At 41.5% G+C, this 25,394-nt stretch overlaps 1 protein-coding gene across 2 annotated transcripts in view; it reads left to right on the top strand.

Moving 5' to 3' along the window:
* Window positions 1-25,394, top strand: part of NMNAT3 (nicotinamide nucleotide adenylyltransferase 3) — a 97,628-nt gene that overhangs the window by 60,565 nt on the left and 11,669 nt on the right. For both annotated transcript variants that reach the window (XM_045856967.1, XM_045856966.1), the window contains exon 3: window positions 22,165-22,348. In XM_045856967.1, the coding sequence (XP_045712923.1) occupies window positions 22,165-22,348 (184 nt within the window). The remainder of the gene's footprint in view (window positions 1-22,164; window positions 22,349-25,394) is intronic.

Genomic DNA, 25,394 nt, shown 5'->3' with positions numbered 1-25,394 from the left:
GATGGCAGGGCCCTGGTCCCTGTGTGATGGTATGGCACTATCCCAGTGATGGTGGTGGAGGGTCCTGATGTTTGTCAGCAGTGCTGATCGTGATTTGATGACGCTGGCAGTGTTAGTGATGACCAAGTAGAGTGTGATTCCCATAATTTCGATCAGTACTTAACCCTGGATGTCAAGGGTGTCAGGCTTGTATTTGAGGAAGCTGGCCTCAAGTGATCTAATATACACCCATAGCTAGAAAACACTTTCCTAGGCCTGAGTCTTACAGGCAGTGCAGCTGAGTGAAAGCTGCATGACTCCCCCTGAAATAAATTGCCAGTGGGGTTAACTGGATATTTTACAACATGTGATCCTCTGACTACTCATCCAGCAGAATGCCCCATGAAAGCTAAATGAGCTTGGTAAACCCTGAGATCTCTGTCTCCTTCTTGGAGAGTTACCATGCAATCCACATGTTAGGGGCTTTCAGAGGATCTGCCGTCTGCAGTAAAAACCTTTCACTTTGCCTGCCCTGGTGTTTGTTAAGCTTATTGGATCAGTGAACCCTCTTTAGAGGAGCTGGCAGGTACCTACTTACTAGTATACAGAAACACTAATCTAAGCAACACTTGAAAAGAAAAACAACTTTTAAGAAAAATGTTCCCCCCTGGAGGGACTAATTTTTTTAGTGCTTGGTGAGAATGGTTAGCTTTAGGTTAGCTTTGCAACTCTAAATTATGTCTTGTTTTGCAACTGGAGAAGATTGTCTTATCATTTACATAATCAGAATTGACTATTAAATACATCAGACATGTAAATTAAGAGTATTGTTAGAAACAAACCGCAAAAATGAAATTGCACTAAACTCCATAAAACATTCACAACCTAAGAAACCCATATCCTTTTCTTTAAACTAAAAATATTTTTACTGAGATATAATTGACTCTATTCTTTTATTCCATACTCATAAAATTGGTTATTTGGTCATTACAGAAAAGTGGGCCTTGTTTATAGCCCACTGTCGGGTTGATAAAAGAACTTTGGATAACAGAAGGGAAGTGGTCCCTCTCCAGGCAGTGCTGGCCCATGGTTCTCCACTGACCTGTAAGAATCCCATCTCCCTGGGATGCTTGGGAAAAATTATACTGTACATGCCTCGCTGCCAGGGATTGTTAGGATGACATCAATGCAGACCTCACTTTAAGAAATACCAGAAAGTACTGACATGAAAACATCCTCCTCCTCTTTCTTGTTGTTCCCACTGTCAGTCTTGGGAAGAATTCCAGTTTCAGGCTCCTCGTCCCTGCAGCAGTGTCAGGAGCTGCTGGGGTGGTGCAGGTGGGCTAGTGGGCTGCTCAGGTCCCTTCCCAAATGCCATGTCTGTTCACCTCAAGGGTAACGTCCCCATCCCCACCAGATGCACTTACTGAATTAAGGAAGTGGATTCCTGAGATTCCTACAGTGGTCTCTTCCTATTCACTGAGCCATCATTAGTCTTAACACAAATAGCACAAAAAAGCAGCTAAGCAGTTTAAATTTTATCCATAAAATTAAGCCCTGTGTTTCACCACTGCATTTAACTCTGTGACCTATTTTATTGAATCCCTTAGCAGATCTTGGACAGTTTCCTTGAGTGTAAATTACCATGAAGGTAAATTGAAAAAGTATCAAGAAATAGTCAAGGATATTAGTGCAGAATCAAGGAGTCATCAAGCTTCAGTTGTTCTGAAGATTAAAAAAAGAAAGTCTCTTTTCAATACAGTTAAAGTGGAAAGAATTGATTTGATTAACAAGATTTCACCTTTCTCAGGTCACTCCTGCCTTCTGCATTACAATGTGACTCGGTTTTAGATGTTTCCTTTTCCAGAAAACCTGTTCAGAGCCGCTTCTGAGCTCCCCGTGCACCTTTGCCTGCGCTGACCACCGTGTAGTGATTGTCCTTCTCTCCCAAGACAGAAACCCCCATGAAGGCAGGGCTCCCACTCTATTGCAGAGTTCACAGTGCTGGTGCACTGCCTGCCTTAAAGTACATGCCAAGCTGCCAGCTAAATAAATGAGTGTGGCCCCTTCTTGCTTAAAAAGAAGAGAAATACTGTGCATAGTGAAAACAAGAGAAGCAGGGGTATATTCAACTGATATTTCTGATGTGCTCTCCAACCAGGTGTTTGCCTGAACTGGTCACTGTCTCCTACATTAGCTCATTTAAGTCAAGTGAAGAGACTGGGGAACAGAGGTTAAGTAATGTTCCCTAAGTCACGGCTCATAAGCAGCAGAGCTGAGTCTCTTGCTCAGGTGTGCCTCTGCCTGCTCTCTCAAGTGTCTGCCACTACAAAGCCTGTCTTTTTATTTTTTTAATTGATTTGAGGGGGGGAGGGAGAGAAACATCAATCTGTTGTTCCACCCATTCATGCACTCATTGGTTGATTCTGGTATGGTCCCTGAACGAGAATCAAACCCGCAACCTTGGTGTATCAGATGATGCTCTAACCAACAGAGCTTACCCAGCAAAGGCAAAGCCTATCTTGAGGTGACAACTAAATTGAGGGATTGCCCAGAGCTAGTTATTCATTGATGAGAAATGATGCTGCCTTGCATAGACTCCACGCAAACGGAGGCTGCCCAAAGCAGTATTTCAAGCTGCTTTCCTGTGACTCCATCAGAGGACTTCATACCAACCCAGGACTGTCTGATTACAGTCTGCTTCTCCACCACCACTGCCTTTCTTTCCTTGTGAAGTTCCTGCCAGATCTAAGGCCCCCAAAGAGAAGGTAACAAGTTCCTAAGGAGCAGAGACTGTAACATTTAGGAGTTCTGGTGAATTCTTTTTAAAAACCTGCCTACCCTGCAAGGCCACTCATTCTGGTCAGCAGGCAGAGAGACACAGCCAGGAGTTAAATGATAGAAAACAGAAATACAGAAAAGAAAGAGGTTCTAATACCCTGAAAGCACATAGGACCCCAAGGAGCCAGCTGACCTACACTAGGTGCCTGAGACTCAGAGAAATGATTATAGCGAACAGGGCAGTGGAGAGGGCCACAGAATAGCCCTTTCTATTCAGGACCCAAAGGGAAGTTTAAACCCAACGAAATATAGCTTCTTTGTTGTTTACTTTGCCAATTTGTTAAGAAGTTGCACACAAAGAAAGCAGGACATTTGGAAATGAAAGAGAAAGAAACCTCACCCTGACAAGCTCAGGCATTGAAAGATTCTGGAGATCAGAGCTTTGTTACATGCAGGAAGGATTTGTGGTTAAAAGTATTCGCATGAAAGAAGGGGAGAGAAGGGCAGGCAGAGGCGCATATTCCGAGGGCACTTAAGAGGGAGAAAGGATGATTATACTCCTGGTAATGGCTGCCATGGCCCCAGGTGCCCACTGTGGTTCCAGTGGGCTACCAGTCTACTGTGGGATGATGAGAATGCCTGGACCTCTTCTTCTCCCTCCTCCAGATGTCTGTGATCCAGGCACACAGTGGCCTATGAAATTGATGGGTGCTTCTGGCCAGCAGTGCAATGAGCAGAGCAAAGAACAGGCAGTCTCAAGTTCATTTGGACCATGAGAGCAAAGAATAATCTGGCTGAAGAAATGAAACAAGTAAAAAAGAAGGCAAAACTTGTTAATTTTAACTTGAAATATGATAAAGAAAATAAAAGGGTGCCCAAATGGCCACAGGGCCTTAATAACCTCAGCCAAATCATGCATTCCAGGCTTATTTTGGAGGCCAAGTTTAATCAAAAAGACTTTTGTTTTAAGCATGCATACCCATTTAGTAATTGAGTATCTGGTTGGTTGGTTGTGTTGGTTTTTTTTTCTTCAATGTGCTTATCATCACTCTGGCTCCTTTTCCTTGGATTGATCCCGATAGTTCTTTAAATGTTTTTGCCTTGCAAGGCCTTGTTGTCCAGGGTGCTTTTCAGCCAGCACAACCAAAGAAAGAAGAAAATGGACAGAAAGGCTCATGAAGTGGGTACGGGTTGACTGTGCCTGTGCCCACGGGACACTGAGCTTTCTGAGCAAAAGCCCCAGAACTGGAGTTTGCCCCCCCAAAAAGAATCAAACTGTGCTACAGGGCAACCAAGGCCAAACATTACCTAACACTTTCTCAGTTGTTTTGACAACTGTAGTTTTGTTTCTAATATGTATGCTAGGTCTTAATAAAATGCTGATAAATGTGCCAGAGCATTCTCTGTGGAAATAATGAAGTCTTTACACTTTGGAATGCTATTAAGTCTTACTTAATGGTTTGTGAGGCTGCTAGCATTTTAAGGAGCAGTAATATTTTACTGAAGCCCACTCTAGCAAGGCAGATGGTATTATCGTTTAGGTTAGCTCTAGAGGGGGTGGAATCTCTATCATACACCACAGTGACCTGGTGTGGGCTACAGATAGACAGAGGTGGGGCTACCAGTGGTACCCTTCTTAGACCTGGCTGGCTTAGGACTCTCCAAACCTCACCATCGGACATAGGTACATACAGTGCAATAGAAAAAGTATAAGCAGACCTGGGTTCAAATCTCAATTCTGCTATTTCTGGTAGTGTAACCATGTAAAAAGTCACATACCTTTTTGAATCTCCATTCTTGTTCTAGTTATTATTACTACATAATAACCACCCCAGACTTCGTGGTGTAAACTGACCATTTTGTTGTGCTCAGAGAGTCAGTATTGGGAATTTGGACAGAGCACAGTGGGATGGTTTGTTTCTGCTCCAGGATGTTGGGAGACTCCGCTGGGAGTGACTGGACAGCTGGGAGCAGGAAGCATCTGGAGACTTCTTCACTCTGGCAGTTGATGCTGGGTGTCAGCAGGGATGTCAAGTGGGACTTTAATTTTGACCATAACACGTACATGTGACTGCGCCGTGGGGTCTCTCAGCATAGGCTAGTTCAGGCTTTCGTGGTCTGGCTGCTGGGTTCTGAGACCAAGCCTTCTCACAGCACAAGGTAAAAGTATATGGCACGTTTATGACCCAGCCTCGAAAGTGACACAGTATCACTTTTGTTGCTGAGTAAAGCAGTCACAAGTGCCCACCCAGGTCCAAGGCAGTGGGGGGTTGGGGGGTAGGCACAGACTTCAGCTCTTGGTGGAGGGGTAGCCAGGTTCCAGAAGAGCATAGAGGCTGGGAAATAAATGCTCTGACCATCTTTGGAAACTGCAGTCTACCACAATTCTCTCTGCTGTCTTACCAGGCCAGGGAGTAACAATTGCTGAGCACCAGCTAAGTGCCACAAGGTGTCCATATGTTATCTAATCCTCACTAGTTTAAAGTATAGTATTTAAACAATTCTAGGGTCTAGGAAAATAGGCAGGGTAGCGGCCACCTCATGTATTGTTTGGTAGGGAAGGCACAAGCACAGGATGTCCACCAAGAAAGCAACTTTTTAGTTTCTGTTCATGTTGCCTCTGCTAATATCCCATTGGCCAAAGGAACTCGCATGGCCAAGCCCAAAGTCAAGGGGCAGGAAAGTATATTCTTCCTCTGTGAGGCTGTGGCAGAGGTGTGGGTGTGTAATGTTATTACAGCAGACTGAGGAATTAGGATCAATAATTCAATCTACCATAGCCATTTTCTAGAACAAAGAAAATTGGATAACGATATTGTGGCATTATAGCTAGTGTTTAACAGTTCAATCTTGGATGCAAAACACCCACATAAAACAGTAGGTTATGAAATTGCTAATGAAAGAATAATTCAATGTGACCAAGCAGCACTTACCCAAGGTATTCAAGGACAGCGTACCATAAAGATATCTATTAATATACCACATTACTAAGACTATATATTTTTATGAAATGTAACTCATCATCTCAATACACACTTAAATGTCATTTAATGAAATTCAGCACCTACTGAGCTTTTTTTAAGCTCTTAGTAAATTAGAACTATAAGGATACTTATCTGGCATGATAAATAATGGCTTAACACTTAGGAAGCAAGCATTCCCACAGAAGCAAGGAAATAGAAAAGAATGCCTACTCACCTCTGTTATTTTCCAATGGCATCACTCAAAAATAAGAAACACAGTTATAGAAAGGAGACTCAGTCTTTATTATTTGCAGGTGCTATTACTGTAGCCCTAAAAACTAATCCAAGAGAAGCATTTGAAAAAGTATTAGAACTAATCAGTTCAGTAAGGTAGCCCAGATTCAAACTAAACAAACCAAAGTACAGAGTGATCACATCATAAGGAATATAAATGTTGAATCACTTATGTTGTACACCTGAGACTAATTTAATACTGTATGTCAACTATAGTTTAATTTTTAAAAAGGTAGAGTTTTATGTATAACAGTTGTAATACAATATGATGAAAAAATATGCAGATACAATAAAATATGAGAAAAAGGATCCATTCCCAAGCACATAACAGCCAAGAACGTAGGTCCCCAGGAGTCCCCTGCACCAGCAGCTCGGAGGGCACAGAGGGCGGCAGCTCTGCCTGTCTGCCTGGAGGCCGGACCGAGTGGAAACACAGCCGGCTCCTCTCTGGCACAGTCATTTATTGATTGGCTTTCCAGTGGAAATACCCCTGGCTATTACTCTTTATTTAACTTGAGAAAGTGTCCCAGCATCCTCCTGGAGGACTAAACAGGTTCTCTGAAAGTTCTCTCAGACATTAAAGTGTAGTTTGTTTGTTAAGTGGCTAAATGAATGTGACACTGACTCTGGAAACTACAATGAAACAGAAAATCTATATGAAAAGAGTATATGGTAAGGGAAAAACAAAAAGTCAGTGGGGGCAGATTATTTAATTAAAGAAAATGGGAGAGTCACTTAAGTATTTTAGGAAAAGAATCTATTTGATTTCCTACCTTATATATTCCAGACAGTATAATAGTAAAGATGAAGCTTAGAAGTAGAGAATTCCTTGTCAATGGCTGTTCCCTTTGACTGGCAGCTCCCTCCTTAAACTATACAAGCAAGTGTATTTCTAAGATGCTAAGAAAAATTACAACAAACCTAAATATTGCCTTTATCCTTTTGCTGTGAACAAAATAATCAGGGACCTACACGAGCTCAGACAGGGCCACCCAGCAGCTCCTACTGGACATGCAGACCTTTCTGGAGTCAGAGAAAGGTCACAGGTTGTATAGGAAGGAATTGAACTTACTAAGAATGTCCCAGCCTGCAGATTCAGGCCAAGTGGCCCTCCACATAAAAGCTAAAATTTTTAAATGTCCGGTTCTCCATGAGATTCCAGAGGAGAAGGCAGCACTAGCAGCAGAGCAGCCTGTCATGAAATAGGGGCAGTCTGAGGACAGCGAAGGGCTTTCCCAACAAAAACCACCATTGCCAGTTAATGATCGGTGGAGACAGGGCCGCAGAGGGCCATAAGGAATTCTTCCGGAACCCTCCAAAAAATAAGGACACAAAAATTATGAGAGGAGGCAGAGAACTGATGCAAGAAAATAGAGCAGAGGGATAATAACAATCAGAAATGACAGAAGAAAGTGTCGCTGAGAAGTCTTGAGGCTTTACTTTACATGGATGGGAAGTCTTAAGTGATTGAGATTGTGACATAATTCCTAGCAGACAGGAGTTGATACAAAGGTCCAAGATTTGGAGTCAGTCCTCTATATGGTTACAACAGGCCCAACAGGAAAATGTTCAACATGCACACTCTTGTGAAAAGGAGTTCATACCCATCAATAGACAAATAGGCAATGAATAGGAACAGGCAGTTCACAAAAGGAGAAATGTAAATGTCTAAGAAGTAATAAAAGTCACATAAGTAATTTTAAATGCAAATTTAAACCATTAAAAAAAACTCCTACAAATGGGCAAAGATGCTTTTAAATGAGTAGCCTCAGTATTGGCCAATCATGGGGTGAGATGGGCTGCCTCTCTCAGACCCTGCGGGGGGGGCTGTCTCCTGTTCTGACTTCCTGGCAAGCAGTCCAGAAAGATAGGCCAGAGCCCCCCAAATGTTCAAACCAGTAATTTTCCTTTCTAATAATTTATCTTTAAAAAGTATCCATTATTTGCCACCAAGATCAACTAAGACAATCACCATCTATTGATTCTAGCACACACAAAAATTTTGTTTTTACTTTTTTAATCTCCATTATTATGCAGCCATTACAAATGGTGATTTCAAGAGTACCAGTGGTCAAGAAGAACTATTGCAATATGATCTAAATAAGGCAAATACAAAATTGAATATCTCATATGAAGAAAAACATGTAGATGAAACAAACCAAAGAAAATTAACCAAAATAGCAACAGTATTAAAGCCGAGGATATTTTGTTACTTGTCGATTCTTTATACTTCTCAGGGTTCCGGACGCTGCTGTAAGGCTCTCAGGAGCTTTGTTCCGTCCCTCCCCGTCCTTTTCTCTGGGTCCGTGAGCGGCCACTTTTGAATTTTTGAACTGTTTTCTCTAGCATTTGACTCCCTGTTTATGAATAATATACATATACAATAGTATATGTATATTTTTTAATTTTTTAAATTTAGATATTGTTGGCTTCCAATTATGAAAAATGAAGATTTAGCTCCCTCGCACCTCCGCCCTCACACTGCACCTCCACCACGTGCTCCCAAACTGAGTAGCTCACAACTTGGGGTTAAATGAACATTTGTCGTTTACATTTATGTCTTTGTAAATGGCATTAACTGAACCATGTAATACACTATGATTCCATTGCCTCTCGTGTAAACTTTGATTTTTTCTAGAGTTAATAATCACTTCATTTATTTTCTTAGGTTCCTATCACTCACTAATCAGTCCCAAAATTTCCAGCAAATCTCTAAAGCTCTTCTTAATACAAACAGACACATCAGGTAATCTGTTGGTTCCATTTGTTTCTGTTCGTGTCCTTCCTGGAGTCCTGCTTCACCCCTGCCACCCGGGATCCCCCCAGTGATTTCCTGGGACTCCCTTCGCCTGCCTCCTGATGTGCAACTCTTGTTTCTCGGATCCCATGCCTTCTCTCTCTCTCTTTTTTTTTTTTTGTTTAACTCTCTTGTTCTGGTGAAGTATATTCTCTAACATCTTTCTGAGAAAGGGTCTATGGGAGATAAATTTTCTAAGACTTTGCATATATGAACACTCCAACTTTATTCCACAGTCCAATTCCAAGGTGAGTAAACTAGCCCATGTGCCAAATCTGGCCCGTAGTCTGTTTTTATTCTTTCTGTGAGCTAATAATGGCTTTTTAAAAAATATTTTAAGTGTTTAAAATTAAAAAGGAATATGTAACAAAGACTATATATATGTGTATGTATATATATATTTATTTGTATATATATTTATATAGTTCTATATGGTCCATAAAGCCTAAACTATTTACTGTCTGTTACTTAAGAGAAAGAGTTTGCCGACCCCTGACTGGTTGTTCAGCCAAATAGAGAATTCTAGGTTGGAAATAATTTTCCTTTAATGTTTCAAAGGCTTTGCTTCACTGTTTTCTGGATCCCAGAATTGATGTTGAGATATTCGTGATAGCCTGCTTCCCAGTCCTGTGTATTCGACCTCCAGTTTTCACTCTGGAAACTTTTGGAATCTTCTCATTAAACCTGGTGGTCTGAAGTTTTATAATGGTTTGCCAGCGTGTGAGCCTTGTTTTATTCAGAGTGATAAGCACTCAGAGGGCCTTCAATTCTAAACATGTGTGTCCTTCTGGTCTGGGAAAATATTTATGTTATTTCCTTGATGTTTTCTGCCCTCTGTTCTCTTTCAAGAATTTCTGTTCATTATATATTGGACCCCCTGGGTCAATCCTCCAATTTTATCTTCTTCCTGGAAGATATTTCTTCCAGCTTATCTTTCATTTCTTCTGCTAATTGATGTTATTGCTTTTGTCACCCACCAGAATATGAGTTCCACAGGGATGTGAGCTGGCCCAGTTTACTCCCAGTGTCCCAGCACAGTCCCTGGCTTACTGTAGACAGTTGGTGCATATTATTGAACGAGTGAATACTTTTTCAATTTCTAAGAGCTTCTTCTTGTTTTCTGATTATTTCTTCCTACAGCATCCCATCCTTGTTTCATGGACGGAGATGTCCTCTTCTTACCTTTCTGACAACATTGTGTGGAGATTTTTGAAGTTTCCTTTTGCTCTCTGCATTGCCTCTGCGGCCTCCAGGTTCCTTCTCTCCTGCTGGTGGGTTTGGTCTCCATCGTGCACGGTCAGCACCTCTCTAAAATGTCCTTTCTGAGGCTCCCCACTCCTGTTTTCAGATCAGGCCCTAAATGCTGGCTGGAAGCTGTGAGTATATGGGTAGAGCTGGCGGGCCTCGTGGCTGGGTGATCAGGTCCTAAGCCCAAGAACCCCGAATGTGAGTATCTGTAGCTGTCTTCTCCTGGGTGCGCCTGTTTCCCAGAGAGACATGTCCAGTCTGGTATGCTAGGAGTCATATTCAATCATCCTGTCTTAAGGATGGTACTTCCCCCTCCTCTCGGCTGTACCTGTATCTGAGGGTCCAACCTCGGCAGAAAGCAGATACCTGGTTTCTGCCAGAAAGGGAGAATAAGGAAGGTGATTGGATCTAAGGGCTCCTTAAGACAAACCCTCAACTAGTCTTCCTGTGTTCTGGCCTCTGGCACCCTCACCTAGAGAGGCTGCTGGCTTTTCAGTTCCTGAGCCTTTCTGGGCATCTGCCGTGCACAGCGCCTTGCCTCTTACCACCTTCCCTGCCCACAGACTCAGCTTGCTCTGTTGCCATTATTCATCAGCTCTTTAGCTTCCAGAGTTTTGTTCACCTTTCCCCTCTATTGCTGTGTTCTTTCTCACTGTCTTTCCCCTTTTGATTTCGTACTTCTTTTATTCCTTTGTTGCTATTTTATTAGATTTTCCACAGGGCTGGAGATAAACAAGGAGTTCTATACACCATGTTAAACTCACAGCCATGTATTACTATGGCAACCTCAAAGTAAGGACAATATAACTTCATGCTAAGCAGTGTTCTGGGATGTTACCAGAATGAAGATGGGTCCAGGTCCTCGGAGAGAGACAAAAGCAAACAGATCATTATCACACACGCGCTGTAATGGAGGTGTGTCTGGGTAGCAACAAGGTCACTGGAGGAGTACCTGCATCTAGCATCTGGGAGGGTGGGGGGGGGGGTCACGTAAGAGGCAACACTGGGGTTATGGGGTTGTGAGAAAGGGAAAAGGCTTGAACTCATGGCCATTTGAAGGGCAAGGAGTTTTAGCCAAATTGTTGCTTTTACTGGCTCTTCTCTCCTGGGTGCTGTAACAAAGCAGTGATTTCTCAGTGTACAACCTGCCATGTCAAGATGAGCCACACCATCGCAGGTGACACCTGAGTATCCAAGCAGCTGAGCAGAACAGCCTGGAGGGGATCCTGGTGCCCCACACCCAGTTTTCTTCAGTAAAACAGGCAATGTGTATGAATTGCCCAAAAGAGAACTAATACGTCCCATGCATAACACGGGACTCAGATGTGTAGAAATATAACTTACTTTGCTTTCTAATAACACTCAACTTGCTCTCGAGCCACCATTTTCATGAATGGTAAAAAAAAAAAAAAAAATTGCCACTTCAAGGTAACTATCTTCTGATTTTAAGCTTACTCTCTTATGGGTCAACATTTAATCAGGTTAATCTTTTACTGCCCGTGTCCCCAAGGTTCAGTTAGCATCCTAGGTGGCGTATTATCCTGGCATCTGAAAAGGGGCTTCTGGCCCTGAATACCTTCTAGCCAAGGAGTCTGCCTGCAACCCTGGTACTGGCCTCTATCCTCTCTGCATCCACCACTGAAGCCTCTTCAGCACCTCCTGGCTCCGACACTACCACTGACTTCAGGCCCACACCTGAGCTCTCTCTGGTACTGCCAACACCACGATTCCTGCCTTTGGGCTACTCACCCTAAACCCTGTCTTCCCCCAAATAGCCCTATTCTTTACCTCCATCACTACCCCTCTCAAGGAGCCTCAGCAACTTTTATGAATCTCTGCCATGCCCTGCTGAAGCTAAAAGGGACTTGGAAGGCAGGGAGAGGGTGTTTTCTGAAGCCCTTTCTCCTTATTCACGCCACACCACCATTGCCACTGTGTTGAGGCAATTCTGTACAGACACAGGGCAGTGCGAGATGGTCTCCTCCCAGAATTCCAAGTGGGAAGCAAAATACAAGCCTACCAGCTGTGCAGTTTCCAAACCTAACCGGGCCTCATAACTATGCCCTCCTCTGCCCAACACACAAGGTTTTGTCTCCGAAAGGTAAGAGGGTGCAGGGAGCAGGCCTCAACTCGTGTCTGAACTCTGTCACCACAAACCTTTTCCATCGCATTCTTCTCTATGCCTGCTGCTCGTTCCTCCCCCCTCATCCCAGAAAGGCCTTTCCTCTCCACTTTGCTTTTCTCTCCTTCTTACGACTCCGTGGGCTATAGTCCAACTGTGTGCTCTCACTCCCTGGGCTCTCATTCCTGATTTTTTTAAGGGGTAACTTTTGGAACTTAAATAAATCTCTCTCACCAAAGCCTGACTCTTACAAATGAAAACTTTAACCTTCACAAATGTTGCTCTGAAATGAGTTTTAGCAGCCAGTGCTGGAAGTTAAAAGCTGAATGCCCTCTCTTTATTCTCAGCTGGTTCTGCCATCCCTTGGAGCAGTGCATGCTGCAGCCTCCATGCAGGAGGGCCCAGGGCAGCCAGGTCACCAGGGCTGGAATAATGCCTCAAAGAATTTCCAGCTTCCAGGGGGCGGGGGGCAGGTAGTGAGGCAGGCTGCAGTCTTTGGACCAACTCTCCTACTAAAACAATGATAAATACTGGAGAGAACATTTTTCAAACCTCACTTTCAAAGCTGAAAAGTGGGGATGTCTCAGACTAGCTGAGATAAACTCCAGTAACCATGAGGCCAGTAGGTTACTAGACTACCAGAACCACTGATGTCCCACAAGCACTTGCCACTACTGCTCACTCAACCATTGAATCAGTGGCCATTGAAGCCAAGAGGGAGAGTTCAAGGGCTGGAACCCCCACAAGCTGGGGAACATTATGGGTGACTTCTCACACATTAAGCTGAACCCCCATAGAACTATATCCTCAGGGCCAGGGTGAACTGGATCTTAACTCCCCTAACCCAACCCTAGAGGACTTCAGAAAAGCATCAGTACCTTGGTGCTAAGGCAAGTAGGAGGAGAAGAAAAATGGGCACACATCAGCCTTTTCTCAGATTTGTAACCCTTTGCCTGAATTGGCCAAATAAGCTCAAACCAAGAGCTTGATTTAAGATCATGCATGACTTTTAATAACTCCAGGTGCCTGGCAAAAGCAAATATAAAGCCATTCTGGGGGAGGACATGTCTATCTTAGGCCAGAGGGAGCCTCCACAAATAACTAGTCAGGGACATTCAACAGCAAGCAATCAAAAATAAGCACAAAAAACCCCCACAAAACAATATAAATAAGAATGAGCAGAAACAACAGTCAACAAAAATAACCTGTACAGACTTTGAAATTGGCACTGTCAGATACAGGTTTTTAAAGTTATGCTTTTATTTAAAGAAAAACTAAAAAGTGATTCACTAGATTTGATGAAGAACCAATCAGAACTTCTAGAAGTGATGACTAAAGTAAACAAAAGCTCAATGAGAGTCCAATAGCACACATAACAATTCTAAATGTGGGCATGCAAAACAAACAAACAAACAAACAAACAAAACCCAGAGTTTCAAAATACATAAAGCAGAAAAGCAAAATAGACAAATTTACAATTAGAGGTGGGGACTTCAACACTTCAGCCTCTGTAACTGACCGAAATGCTCCACAGAAAATCAGCAAGGATGTAGAACTGAACAACAACAATCGACTAGTGTGATCTCATTGACTTGTATAGAACTCTCCAGCCAACAACAGCTGGACACACCTTTTTTAAGCACCTGTGACAGGGGTGTCAAACTCATTTTCACCAGAAGCCATATCAGCCTGGTATTGCCTTCAAGGGGTCAAATGTAATTTTAGGACTGTATAAATGTAACTACTCTTTAACTGTTAAGCCAGAGTTTGGTGCTGCCACCGGTAGAAATAAGGTGCCAGGCCGAGCAAAACAAGGTGAAGGGCTGGATTCGGCCCTTGGGCTTTGTGTTTGCCACCTGTGACCTATGGAATATTCATTAAGATAGGCCACATTCTGAGCCATTAAACAAACTTCATCAAGTTTAAAAGAATTGAAATCATACCATAGTCTCTGACCATAATGGAATCAACTAAAATCAATTAGAAAAAGACACCAGGAAAATATTAAAACACTTTAAAATCAAACAATACAATTCTAAATAATCCATGTGTCAAAGAGAAATTCTCAAAGGAAGTTTTTAAAAAGACATAGATAGAAGTGAATGAAAATGAAAATACAACATATCAAAATGTGTTGATGCAGCTAAGTCTGTACTAAGAAGGAAATTTATAACACCAAGACTTATATTTAAAAAAAAAAAAGGAAAGGTCTCAAATCAAGAAATAAAAGGCCTATTTTGTAAAGTAAGAAAGAAAACTTTCTCCATTTGCATGTGACATGATTGCCTGTGTAGACAATCACAAGGAATCCATTTTTAAAAACTCCTAGAATAAATGAGTTTGGTTAGCAAGATAAAAATCAAGCAGAAATCAATTCCATTTCTGTGTACTAATAACAAACTTGTGAAAGCCAAAACTACAGCAGTACCTTTTACAGTTGAGCTCAACAAAATGAAATACTTAGGTATAAATCAACAAAACACATACAGAATTTATGTCCTAAAATTACACGATGTTGTGAAAGAACCCAAAGATCTAGACAAAAATGAAGGATTTACGTATTCATAAATCAGAAGACTCAAAAGTTCAATCAAGAATGAAGTCACTATCTTAAGGATATTCTACAAGATATATTCTGTCCGAAGAAAAGTCGTTCCCAGATAGAAGGTCTGATATGCAAAAAGAAATGGAGTACAAAGAAAATAGCAAATAGATGGGTGAATTTTATTTTTGTGAATTTGATTTATCTTTTCAGAGACCAGCTTTCTTCATTTCACTGCTCTTTTCTATTGTTTTTTAAATTTTCTGTAATATTTATGTCTATGCTGATCTTGACTGTTTCCTTCCTTCTGTTTATTTCAGGTTTCATTTGTTCTTTTTCTAGCTCCCTTAGGTGTAGAGTGAGATTATTTACTTGGGAATTTTCTTGTTTCTGAAGGTAGGCCTAGATAACTAGAAACTTCTCTCTTAGGACTGCTTTTACATCTCATTAATTTTGAAAAGTCGTGTTTTCATTTTCATTGCTTTCAAAATTATTTTTGGTTCCTGTTTTATTTCTTCTTTGACCCATTGGTTGTTTAGTAGCGTGTTGTTTACTCTCCACAAAGTCGTGCTGTTTCTAGTTTTCTTCATATAGTGGACTTCTAATATGCCATTGTGGTTGGAAAAGATGCTTGACATGATTTCAGTCTGCTTGAATTTATTGAATCCTGTTTTATGGCATATTATGTGATCCATCCTGGAGAATGTTCCATGGGTGAGTTTAAATGTGATTGGTGTATAAAACAGAATTATATAGTATAATAAGGTCTGGAGAATAAATAGACTTAAAATATCTACAATAATAACATGTAAGGCCGTGGTAATAGAGTTACAGAATCCTGAAATCCTTGTGTTGTTGAGGAAGAGGGTGAAGGTCTTAATTTACTTTGAATATAAGAATGCATATGTGAGTTTCAGTACAAGAGAAAAAAATGAAATAAAGTCCAAAGATAGGCAGAAAAAGAGAAAAAAACATAACATTTGTGACAAAAACAAAGCACAGAATTGGTAGTTTGAAACTTAAATATGTTAACATTCACATTAAATGTAAGTAAACTTAATGTCCCTGTTAAAAATCAGTAATTGTCAAACTTGAACCCCCAAAATTTCATTCAGCCATTTATAAAAGTTGTATTTAGGACTTCCGGCCAAGATAGAGGCATAGGTGGACGCAATGTACCTCCACGCACAACCAAGATTGGAACAACAACAACAATTTAGAGACAGAATAACATCCAGAACTGACAGAAAATTTATCTGAATGAAAGTCAGACAGCCAAGAAGTTGAAATAGACCCGTTCATCCAGACCAGTAGGAGGGGCAGAGACAAGCAGCCAGGCGCGGGTCGCTGCACGGAAAGCAGAGGGAGTTGGGCGCATAAGGCATCTGGGGTGCACAAGATCACAGCGGGTGGACCCTGAGTACACAGCGGGCAGCTGGCAGACCCAGTGAGGCAGCAATTGTGGAGCATGGCAGAGCTCGCAACCCAGGATTCCAGAGAAGGGACTGAGGTCCCACGGAGATTGGAACTACCGCCATTTTTCCCTCTCGACCCCACCTACACATACAACATCACAGTCTAGTGACTGGGGTGCCCAGCCCTGGTGAACACCTAAGGCTCTGCCCCTCACCATAACAGAGCGACCAGACCAAAAAATAAGAGAGAGAGAGAGAGATGGCTCAAACAGAAGAACAAATCAATGCCTCAGAACTCATCCTTTTAAGCGACCGAGAGATAGCCAACCAATCAGATGCACAGTTCAAAACACTGGTGATCAGGAAGCTCACAGAATTGGTTGATTTTGGTCGCAAATTAGATGAACAAATGCAGGTTACAATAAAAGAAATGAAGGAAAATGCACAAGGAACCAACAGTGATGGGAAGGAAACTGGCATTCAAAATAATAGAGTGGACCAGAAGGAAAAAAGAAACAACCAAACAGGAGAAAATGGAGAAATAAGAATTCAAAAAAATGAGGAGAAGCTTAGGAACCTCCAGGACATCTTTAAACATTCCAACATCTGAATTATAGGGGCACCAGAAGGGGAAAGAGGAAGAGCAACAGATTGAAAACATATTTGAACAAATAATAAAGGAGAACTTCCCCATTCTGGCAAAGGAAATAGACTTCCAGGAAGTCCAGGAAGCTCAGAGAGTCCCAAAGAAGCTGGACCCAAGAAGAAACACACCAAGGCACATCATAATTACATTAGCCAAGGTAAAAATGAAGGAGAGAATCCTAGAAGCAGCAAGAGATAAGGGGACAGTAACTTACAAAGGAGTTCCCATCAGACTGTCAGCTGGTTTCTCAAAAGAGACCTTACAGACAAGAAGGAGCTGGAAAGAAGTATTCCAAGTCATGAAAGGCAAGGACCTACATCCCAGATTGCTCTATCCAGCAAAGCTTTCATTTAGAATGGAAGGGCAGATAAAGTGCTTTTCAGATAAGGTCAAGTTAAAGGAGTTCATCATCACCAAGCCCTTATTTTATGAAATGTTAAAGGGACTTATCTAAGAAAAGAAGATAAAAAAAAAAGCATGTATAGTAAAAGGACAGCAAACTCGCAATTATTAACAACCACACCTAAAGCAAAACTAAAAGAAACTAAGCAAACAACTAGAACAGGAACAGAACCACAGAAAGGGAGATCACATGGAAGGTTAGCAACAGGGGAGTGGGAGGAGGAGAGACGGGGAAAAGGTACAGAGAATAAGTAGCATAGAATGTAGGTTGAAAATAGATAGGGGGAGGGTAAGAATAGTATGGGAAATGTAGAAGCTAAAGAACTTATAAGTATGACACATGGACACGAACTAAAGGGGGGGATGTGGGTGGGAGAGGGTGTACAGGGTAGAGGGGAGTGAAGGGGGGAAATGGGACAACTGTAATAGCATAATCAATAAAATATATTTTAAAAAGCCATATTTAAAACAAGTATAGAAAAGTTCAAAGAGAAAGTTTAGTAAAATATGCCACACATATACTAATCAAAATAAAGCTATTGAGGATACATTAATATCAGACATACAGACTTTAAGTCAAGAAACATTGTTAAAGATGCTTGATTCAGAGAAAGATGTGTAAGAATAATAAATATATAGGCAATAACATATCCTTAAAATATATGAAACAAAAGTTGAAAGAACTTTTTAACAGGAAAACTAGAAAACTCCATAATCATAGTGGGAGATTTTAACGTGCCTCTGTCAGTAACTAATACAACAAGCATACCAAAAAATCAGTAAAAATGTAGATTTAAACAAAGCAATTAGCCATCTTGACTGAATGGACAGAACATTGTACCCAAAAATTAGACTACACATTCTTTTTCAGCAAACATGGATCATTTACCACATCCAGCTTGTCATATTCTGGGACATGAAGCAAGCATCACATATTTAAAGTAATTAAAATCAATATAGAGTATGTTCTCTGAGTATAGTGCAGCCAAGGTAGAAACCAATAACAAAAAGATAACCAAAAATCTCATTGTGTCTGATAATTTAAAAATGCTTTGAAATAACTCATGGATCAAAAGACATAATAATGGAAATTAAAAACTATTTTGAATGTAATGATTACAAAAACTACATATCAAAATGTGTGGTATGCAAGTAAAGACATGCTTACAGAGAAACTTTATAGCCTGAACTGTGTATATTAGAAAATAAGAAAAATCACAGATTAGTTAGCTGAACATTCATCACAAGAAGTTAGAAAAAGAATAGCAAATTAACACCAAGAGAGTAAGAGAATAGAACTCATTAAAAATAAGCAGAAATAGATGAAATGGAAAACAAATACTCAGTAGAGATCAATAAAGCCAAAAGTTGGTTCTTTGAAAAGACTAATAAAATGCAAACCTCTCGAAGATCGAGCAAGGAATGTATCCAAAGTAACCTGAAACACTAATTCGCAAGAATATGTGCAGTACCCCTATGTCCTTTGCAGCATTATTTATACCAAGATTTGGAAGCAGCCCAAGTGCCCATCAGTAAATGAATGGATAAAAAGGCTGTGGTCCCTTTACACAATGGAATACTACTTGACTGTAAAAAAGAAGGAAATCTAACCTTTTGTGACAGAATGGATGGACCTGGGGAGTATTGTGCTAAGTGAAATAAGCCAGTCAAAGAAAGACAAATATCATGTGATTTCACTTATATGTGGAATCCAATGAACAAAATAAACAAAATAGAAACAGACTTATAGACACAGAGAACAGACTAACAGCTGCCAGAGAGGAGGGTTGGTGGGGGGGCTGAGTGTAAAAGTTGAAGGGATTAAGCAAAAATAAAAACCATCATAGACACAGACAATAGTATGGTGATTACCACAGGGAAAAGAGGGTGGGGGGAGGCAGAGAGGGTAAAGGGGAGATAAATGGTGATGGAAGGAGACTTGACTTTGGGTGGTGAACACACAATACAGTGTACAGATGATATATTATAGAATTGTACACTTAGGCCTATATAATTTTATTAACCAATACCAACCCAATAATATAAAAAAAATGTTTTTAAAAGAAAGAAGATAGTGGGAATAATACAAGGATAACTTCTAATGCCATCTTTGTTCAGAATTATACTCCCAGTCTTAAATGCTGTAACAACAACAATGAGTAAAAGGTATAGAGATTGGAAATGAATCAGCAAAATGCTCTGTATTTTCAGGTGGTATTATTTTGGACATAGAAGATCCAAAAGACTGCAGATGAATGATTAGAATCTGTAAGAGTTTAGCAAGGTTACTGGATACAAGATAATAAGTCAAGAGTGTTTCTACATGTCAGCAACAAACAGAAAAAAACGTATTTTTTAAAAATGACATTTATAGTGGCATCAAAAAAATTAAGTACCTACAAATAAATCTTACAAAGATGTGTAAGTGCTCTATATGAAAAATCGTAAACCTTTAGAGACATTTAAGACCTAGAGAAATGGAAAGATGTACCATGCTCATGGATTGGGAGACTCCATAGTGTAAACATGTCAGTTCACCTAAATTGAATTATGAATTCAATTCAATTCCTATCAGTATTTCAACAGGTTTTTTTGGCTGGGGTGGGGGATTTAATTTTGTGGAACTCGAACAGCTCTTTCTAAAATTTATATGGAAAACGTGGAGAGTCAAAAATTGCCAAGACACTCTTGAAGAACAAGGTGGGGGAATTTATTTATCAGGCACCAGGATGTACACACAGTAAAGCTACATTAAGCAAAACAGTGTTTCAGTGCACAGGGCCAGGCACACAGAGCAGCAGGTCGGAACAGAGAGCAGGGAGACAGGCCCACGCACAGACGGGCGCTCAGCGTCATCCCACATGGCGATGCACAGTGGGGTGGTGGGGTCTGTTTTATAAATGCTGCCGGAATAATCGACTGTACAAATGGAAAGTAACTTAACAGTGTTCACGTCATGCACAAAGCTCCAAATGTGAAAAACAAAACTATAAACCTTTTATGAGATAACATAGGAAAATGTCTTTGTACAAAATGTACTCATCATAAAGGAAAAAACTAATACCCCAACTACATTAAAATTAAGACCTCTTTGTTTTCTAAAAGATTCTGTAAGAAGAAAAATAAGTCATGAAATAAGAGAAGATATTTATGACATATAACCAGCCAACAAAAAGCTAATATTTGAAATATATTAAGAACTCTACAAATAAATGATTGAAAGGCAGACAACCCAAAATAGGGGCAAAAGACTGAAACAGGCACTTCACAGAAAAACTAAGCTTGCGTGCTTAATAACATATATGACCAAAGGCTAGGTCTCACTTGTAAGCAGGAAAACAAAAACAAACATTCACACCAGTGAACTATAACTGCACATCTGTGAGATGGGAAAATTCTGACAATACCCCTACATGACATGGTGTGGGGCAAATGAAACTCCTGTACACCACTGGTTGGAGGATAAACAGCTACAACCACATCACAGAACTGCTCGGTATTGTCTAATAAAGCTGCAAACATACCTCCTCTATGACTCAGCAGTTCCACTCTTAGGTATGTATCCTAAGGAATGCAGGCCTGTGTGCCCAGGGGGACTTGTGCAAGAATTTTATAACAACCTTGTTTGTGTTTGTCTAAAGCCAGAAGCCAGCTGAGTCCATCAGCAGTAAAATAGATCAGTTATCTGGTCATATGATCAGGCAGTGGAATGTTATGCAGCAATAAAACTGGTTGTACTACATGAATTTCACTCATATAAAGTGAAAAAGGCTTAACAGAAAAATACATTCAGAATGGTTCCATTTGTGAAACTCTCAGAAGAAGGCAACATGAGTCTATGTTTTCTAAGGCTGCATAAGTACATGAAGTTTACTTATTATAATACAGTAGTAATAAAAGTAACACTATAAAGGAAAGCAAGAGAATTAATACTATAAAAGTAAGAATGGTGATGAACTCCGACCAGAGTGGGGCTGTGATGGGGACTTCCGGTGTGCCAGCAGTGTTGCGTGTCTTATCCCACGTGGTGGTGGTTAGAGCAGGGTGTGCCTTCTACCTCTGCGTCGAATCGTGTGTGTCTTATGCTCCTTTGTTTGCATGTCGTATTTCCTAATGCAGTTTTTAAAATATATACATATTTACTAAATCAAAATATTTTCCCACTACATAAACCTTATCTAAGTTCATCCTTACCACAAGGTCCTGCCAAGCAGGTCTTAATGCATTTTACAGATAACTGAAGTTCAAATGGCTAAGTATTTTATTTTTCCCAAAGGTTTGATAATTTCCCTAAGGTGTCCTATGAACTTCTACCCAAGGGCTTTGAGCCCATTCATAGCTGTTCCGTGCGGGTTCTCTGTAGCTCCTACAGTGTCACTGTAGCTCTAAACTTAAAACTCCCCGTTCCCAGACCCTGAGCCATACAGCCTCACTAATCAGCCCAGCCCCCGTCTTTTCCACACCAGGCCTTCCCATTCCCTTATAGCACACTCCCCCAAAGCCAGTGTGGGGCCCATGCATTCAACCTACTTCCCATCCCCCACCTGCCTGGTTCCCCTAAAGTGCCCACGTCATCATCTTTGATCCACAAAGTTTCCTGTTTGGGCTAAGAAACTATATGTAACTATTGTCCCATTCTTGATTAGAGAATGATGATACCTTTGTGAAGTCCCAGGCCGGGGAAGTCATGATGTTCCTCCTTCATACTCTGACCCAAACTGTCCACATGGCTATCTGGGAGCCTCATCTGGCTCCGCCCTCACAACCTTCCTCTCTGGAGGTATTACTCTGGTTGGAGAAGATTCTGGAAGAGAAGAGCATGGTCCCTGAGGTGGCCGTCCCCCTTGCCTAAGGGAGCTGGCCCCTCAGGAGAGAATGCCAGGATGAGACACGGAGGTTTTTAGCATCTACCTGAATTCAGGTTGCCAGATGGCAAGTGTTTATAAGTGCAACACCACTGTGCTCCTTTGCTTAGGAATGTACCAGGTGATTGGGGGTATCATCTCTCCTGTCAACGACAACTACAAGAAGAAAGACCTTGCAGCTGCCCACCACCGAGTGGCCATGGTCCGGCTGGCCCTGCAGATGTCCAACTGGATTCGGGTGGACACGTGGGAGTGTGAGCAGGCACAGTGGATGGAGACGGTGAAGGTGCTGAGGTAACAGTGGGCACACATTCGTGAGATGACCAGGGGCCATGGGACGTGTCTGCAGGGCGCACAGGGTGAAAGGTGGGGATGGAGTGTCGAGTGGGGCTTCAGCTAGGCCTTCTGAGCCAAAAGCCAAGAAGCACTTCACCCTAGAGGGAGAGAGACCAACAGACACGTGCTCTCAGACAGGTCCGGAATGAAAAAAATCACAAACCACTGCCCTTCGGGGTGGGCTTCTAGAAACACCCAGTCTTGTTTGAGCGGGCTGTACCATCCGGCTCCAGTGCCACCGCTTAGTAGCTGTGTGTCTTTAGACATTCGACCTAACTTCTCTAAGACACATTTCTCTCTTGCAAAATGGGGACAATACTTCCTAACTAGGATTTCAAAGATGTAAATAACTTTTCTGACCCAGAACCACACAAAAATATCCAGTAAATGGGACCTTTTATTACTGTCTTCCTTGAGTAGGTTGAAAACTGCGTGTACATAACAGGCCACCTCTTTCTAATTATACAAAGCCTGAGTTCTACAAATCTAGACTTTAAAATATGTGGGGAAAAACTATGAATCTAGAAATAGTTGCACTTTTTTTTTCTCTTGGAATTGCTGTTAGCATTCAATGTAAGTAATTTGCTGTTTAAAAGCCCTGGCGCGTCCTGCACGTTCGGACAGTGAGTCACTGACCAGTGTCTGAGGAATGCTACGGAGTTGGCTAGAGAAGCAGAAGCCCTGCCTGTCCGGGCTGTTCCAGGGGGTTGTGAGGTAGGTCTGCCTTGCCCTAGTGACAGCTGGCTCTGCTGGAAGGGACTGCAAATTGTGGGCATTGTCTCTACCTATTTGGAAGCACAGGCCTTGTCAGAATAGGAAGCACAAGGGACAAGGTCAAATAATTAGCAGCTCTGTTTATAATCTGTTTAGATTTTCATTTCTTACTTATCTTCAAAGTCACTTGGGAGAAAAACGTTTACCTTTTGAGTATAGGTAAATATTTAGTTACTTACCCTGGTTCTTAGTATTTACCTTTTAGGGGGAAAGAGCCAGCTAAACGCATGCAGCAGTTACAGTGCTACTTCAGAACCTGCTGCCAAGTTAAAAGGAGAAAAAATATGAAATAATCGTTAGGACATGTGCTCTCTTTTTTTGTAACAGAAGCAATAAATTTACACCTAGACCATTTTTCCAGAATAAGCCATATAGTCAGCCCTCATTATCTAGGCTAACGGAGGAACAGAAACAAAACAATAGAGAACCTAACAAATCATTTAGTTTGAGTCTGTAAGCAGAAACAGATGCCGTCCTCGGCCCTGTGGAGTGTGGCCGCGGGCCCAGATTTTGGAGCCCAATTTACTAGCTAAGTGACTTGATGTAAGTGAGTTAGCCTCTCTGAGCCTCAATTCCTCACCTACTAATATGGGGATGACACCATCTACTTCACTGGGTACAGTGTGAATTAGATAGTGTAGGGAAAAATGCCTGGTTTCTGGTAGGTGCTTAATAATGTGAGCTACATTCTTTACATTCCTAACACTGGCCTATAATTTATCCTCAAAGCAGAGAAGCCATTCTTGGATAAATAGGAACTAACCACAGTACTACATCATATCACTAGTGTTTCTGCTGCACAATGCAGGTGTGAGCTAAAATTTTACTGAATACATGTTTTTGGTTTTTTTTTACTATGTCCTTTAGTCCAGTGCTTCTCAACCCTGGCTGCACATTGAATCACCTAGGGAGCTTTCAAAAGTGTCAATGCTCCCTGGCTGGTGTGGCTCAATTTGTTGGTTGACATCCCACAAAGCAAAAGGTCTCCGGTTCGATTCCTGGCCAGGGCACATGCCTAGGTTGCAGGTTCGGTCCCCAGGAACCAATCAATGTTTCTCCTTAACATCAATATTCCTCTCCCTCTCTTTCTCCCTCCCACCCCCTCTCTCTAAAAATAAATAAAGTGTCAGTGCCTGAGTCTTACCCCAGAGGCTGGGATGTCATTGGTCTGGCTGGAGCATCAGGATTTTTAAGAGCTCCCTGGTGATTTTAATGTGTGGCCAGAACTGAGGTCACAGCCTCAGTTGCCTTAGCAACTTGTATGTGAATCAGGGTTTTCATTAGTACCAAGATCTGTGCATATCAGTGGTCTGAATTCTGGCTGCAGGAATCACCTGGGAAGCTTTTTTAAAGAAAGGTCAGCACCCCCACCTCAAGATTATGATTTGTCTGAGTTGGGGTGTAGGCATGGGCAATTTTTTAAAAGTCCTCAAATGATTTATTTTGTTTAGGCAAGGTAGACAACCCACTGGTACAGATCATCAACACCATTTTGTGAGACAGATGATTATCAGATATTTTTTAGTATTTGGAGAGCTTCATCTCCAAGTGCATCAGAAAATTTGATTTGATTACTAATGTTTACTAAAACTACTAGAAGCACGTTTATTTTTTTAAGATTGAAAATCTGGTTAAAGTTGTAAAGCTGGGTGATTTTAGAAGTTTGGTACATCCACTCCACCCTTTGCTCAATTTAGTATCTTCTGGATAAAGTCAACAGTGAATTTCCATCACAGTAACGTGACAAATACCACTAAAAAGTGAACTCACTGTGGGGCTTATTGAGGATTCTTTTTCTCCTTATCAGGTTGCTTATTTTTACTCTAGTTTTTAAATCTGGGCCAGCTGTTATGCTTTTTGGGCATTTCATAACTTATTTCCTTTTCCCCATGTTGTGGGGGGAGAGCCTTGCGCACGCACCCCTGGCTGTGGGCCATCATTGTCCTCTGACGTGCCCCTGTGCAGACACAATCCTATGTTATCCTCATTTTACAGGTGAAGAAACTGAAGTTTAGAGAAGCTAAGTTGTCAGTCACACAACAAATAAGCAAGTGGTGGAGCCCCAGTTTGTTGGACTCTGAAGATGGCTCATGGCCATCTTCAACACCAGGGACCGATTGGCGGGAACTGCCCGTGGCTGACTTTGCCCCTGCCATGGTGGCCCATTGATCGGGTGTCCCTGGAGACCAGTGGGGCTGCGTAGGACATAGAGACATGTTGCCAGGGTCAC

This window comes from Phyllostomus hastatus, unplaced genomic scaffold, assembly GCF_019186645.2.
Source record: "Phyllostomus hastatus isolate PE091 unplaced genomic scaffold, TTU_PhHast_1.1 phas_scaffold_129, whole genome shotgun sequence".
Classification (NCBI taxonomy): domain Eukaryota; kingdom Metazoa; phylum Chordata; class Mammalia; order Chiroptera; family Phyllostomidae; genus Phyllostomus; species Phyllostomus hastatus.
This window is presented reverse-complemented; position numbering and strand designations above follow the sequence as displayed.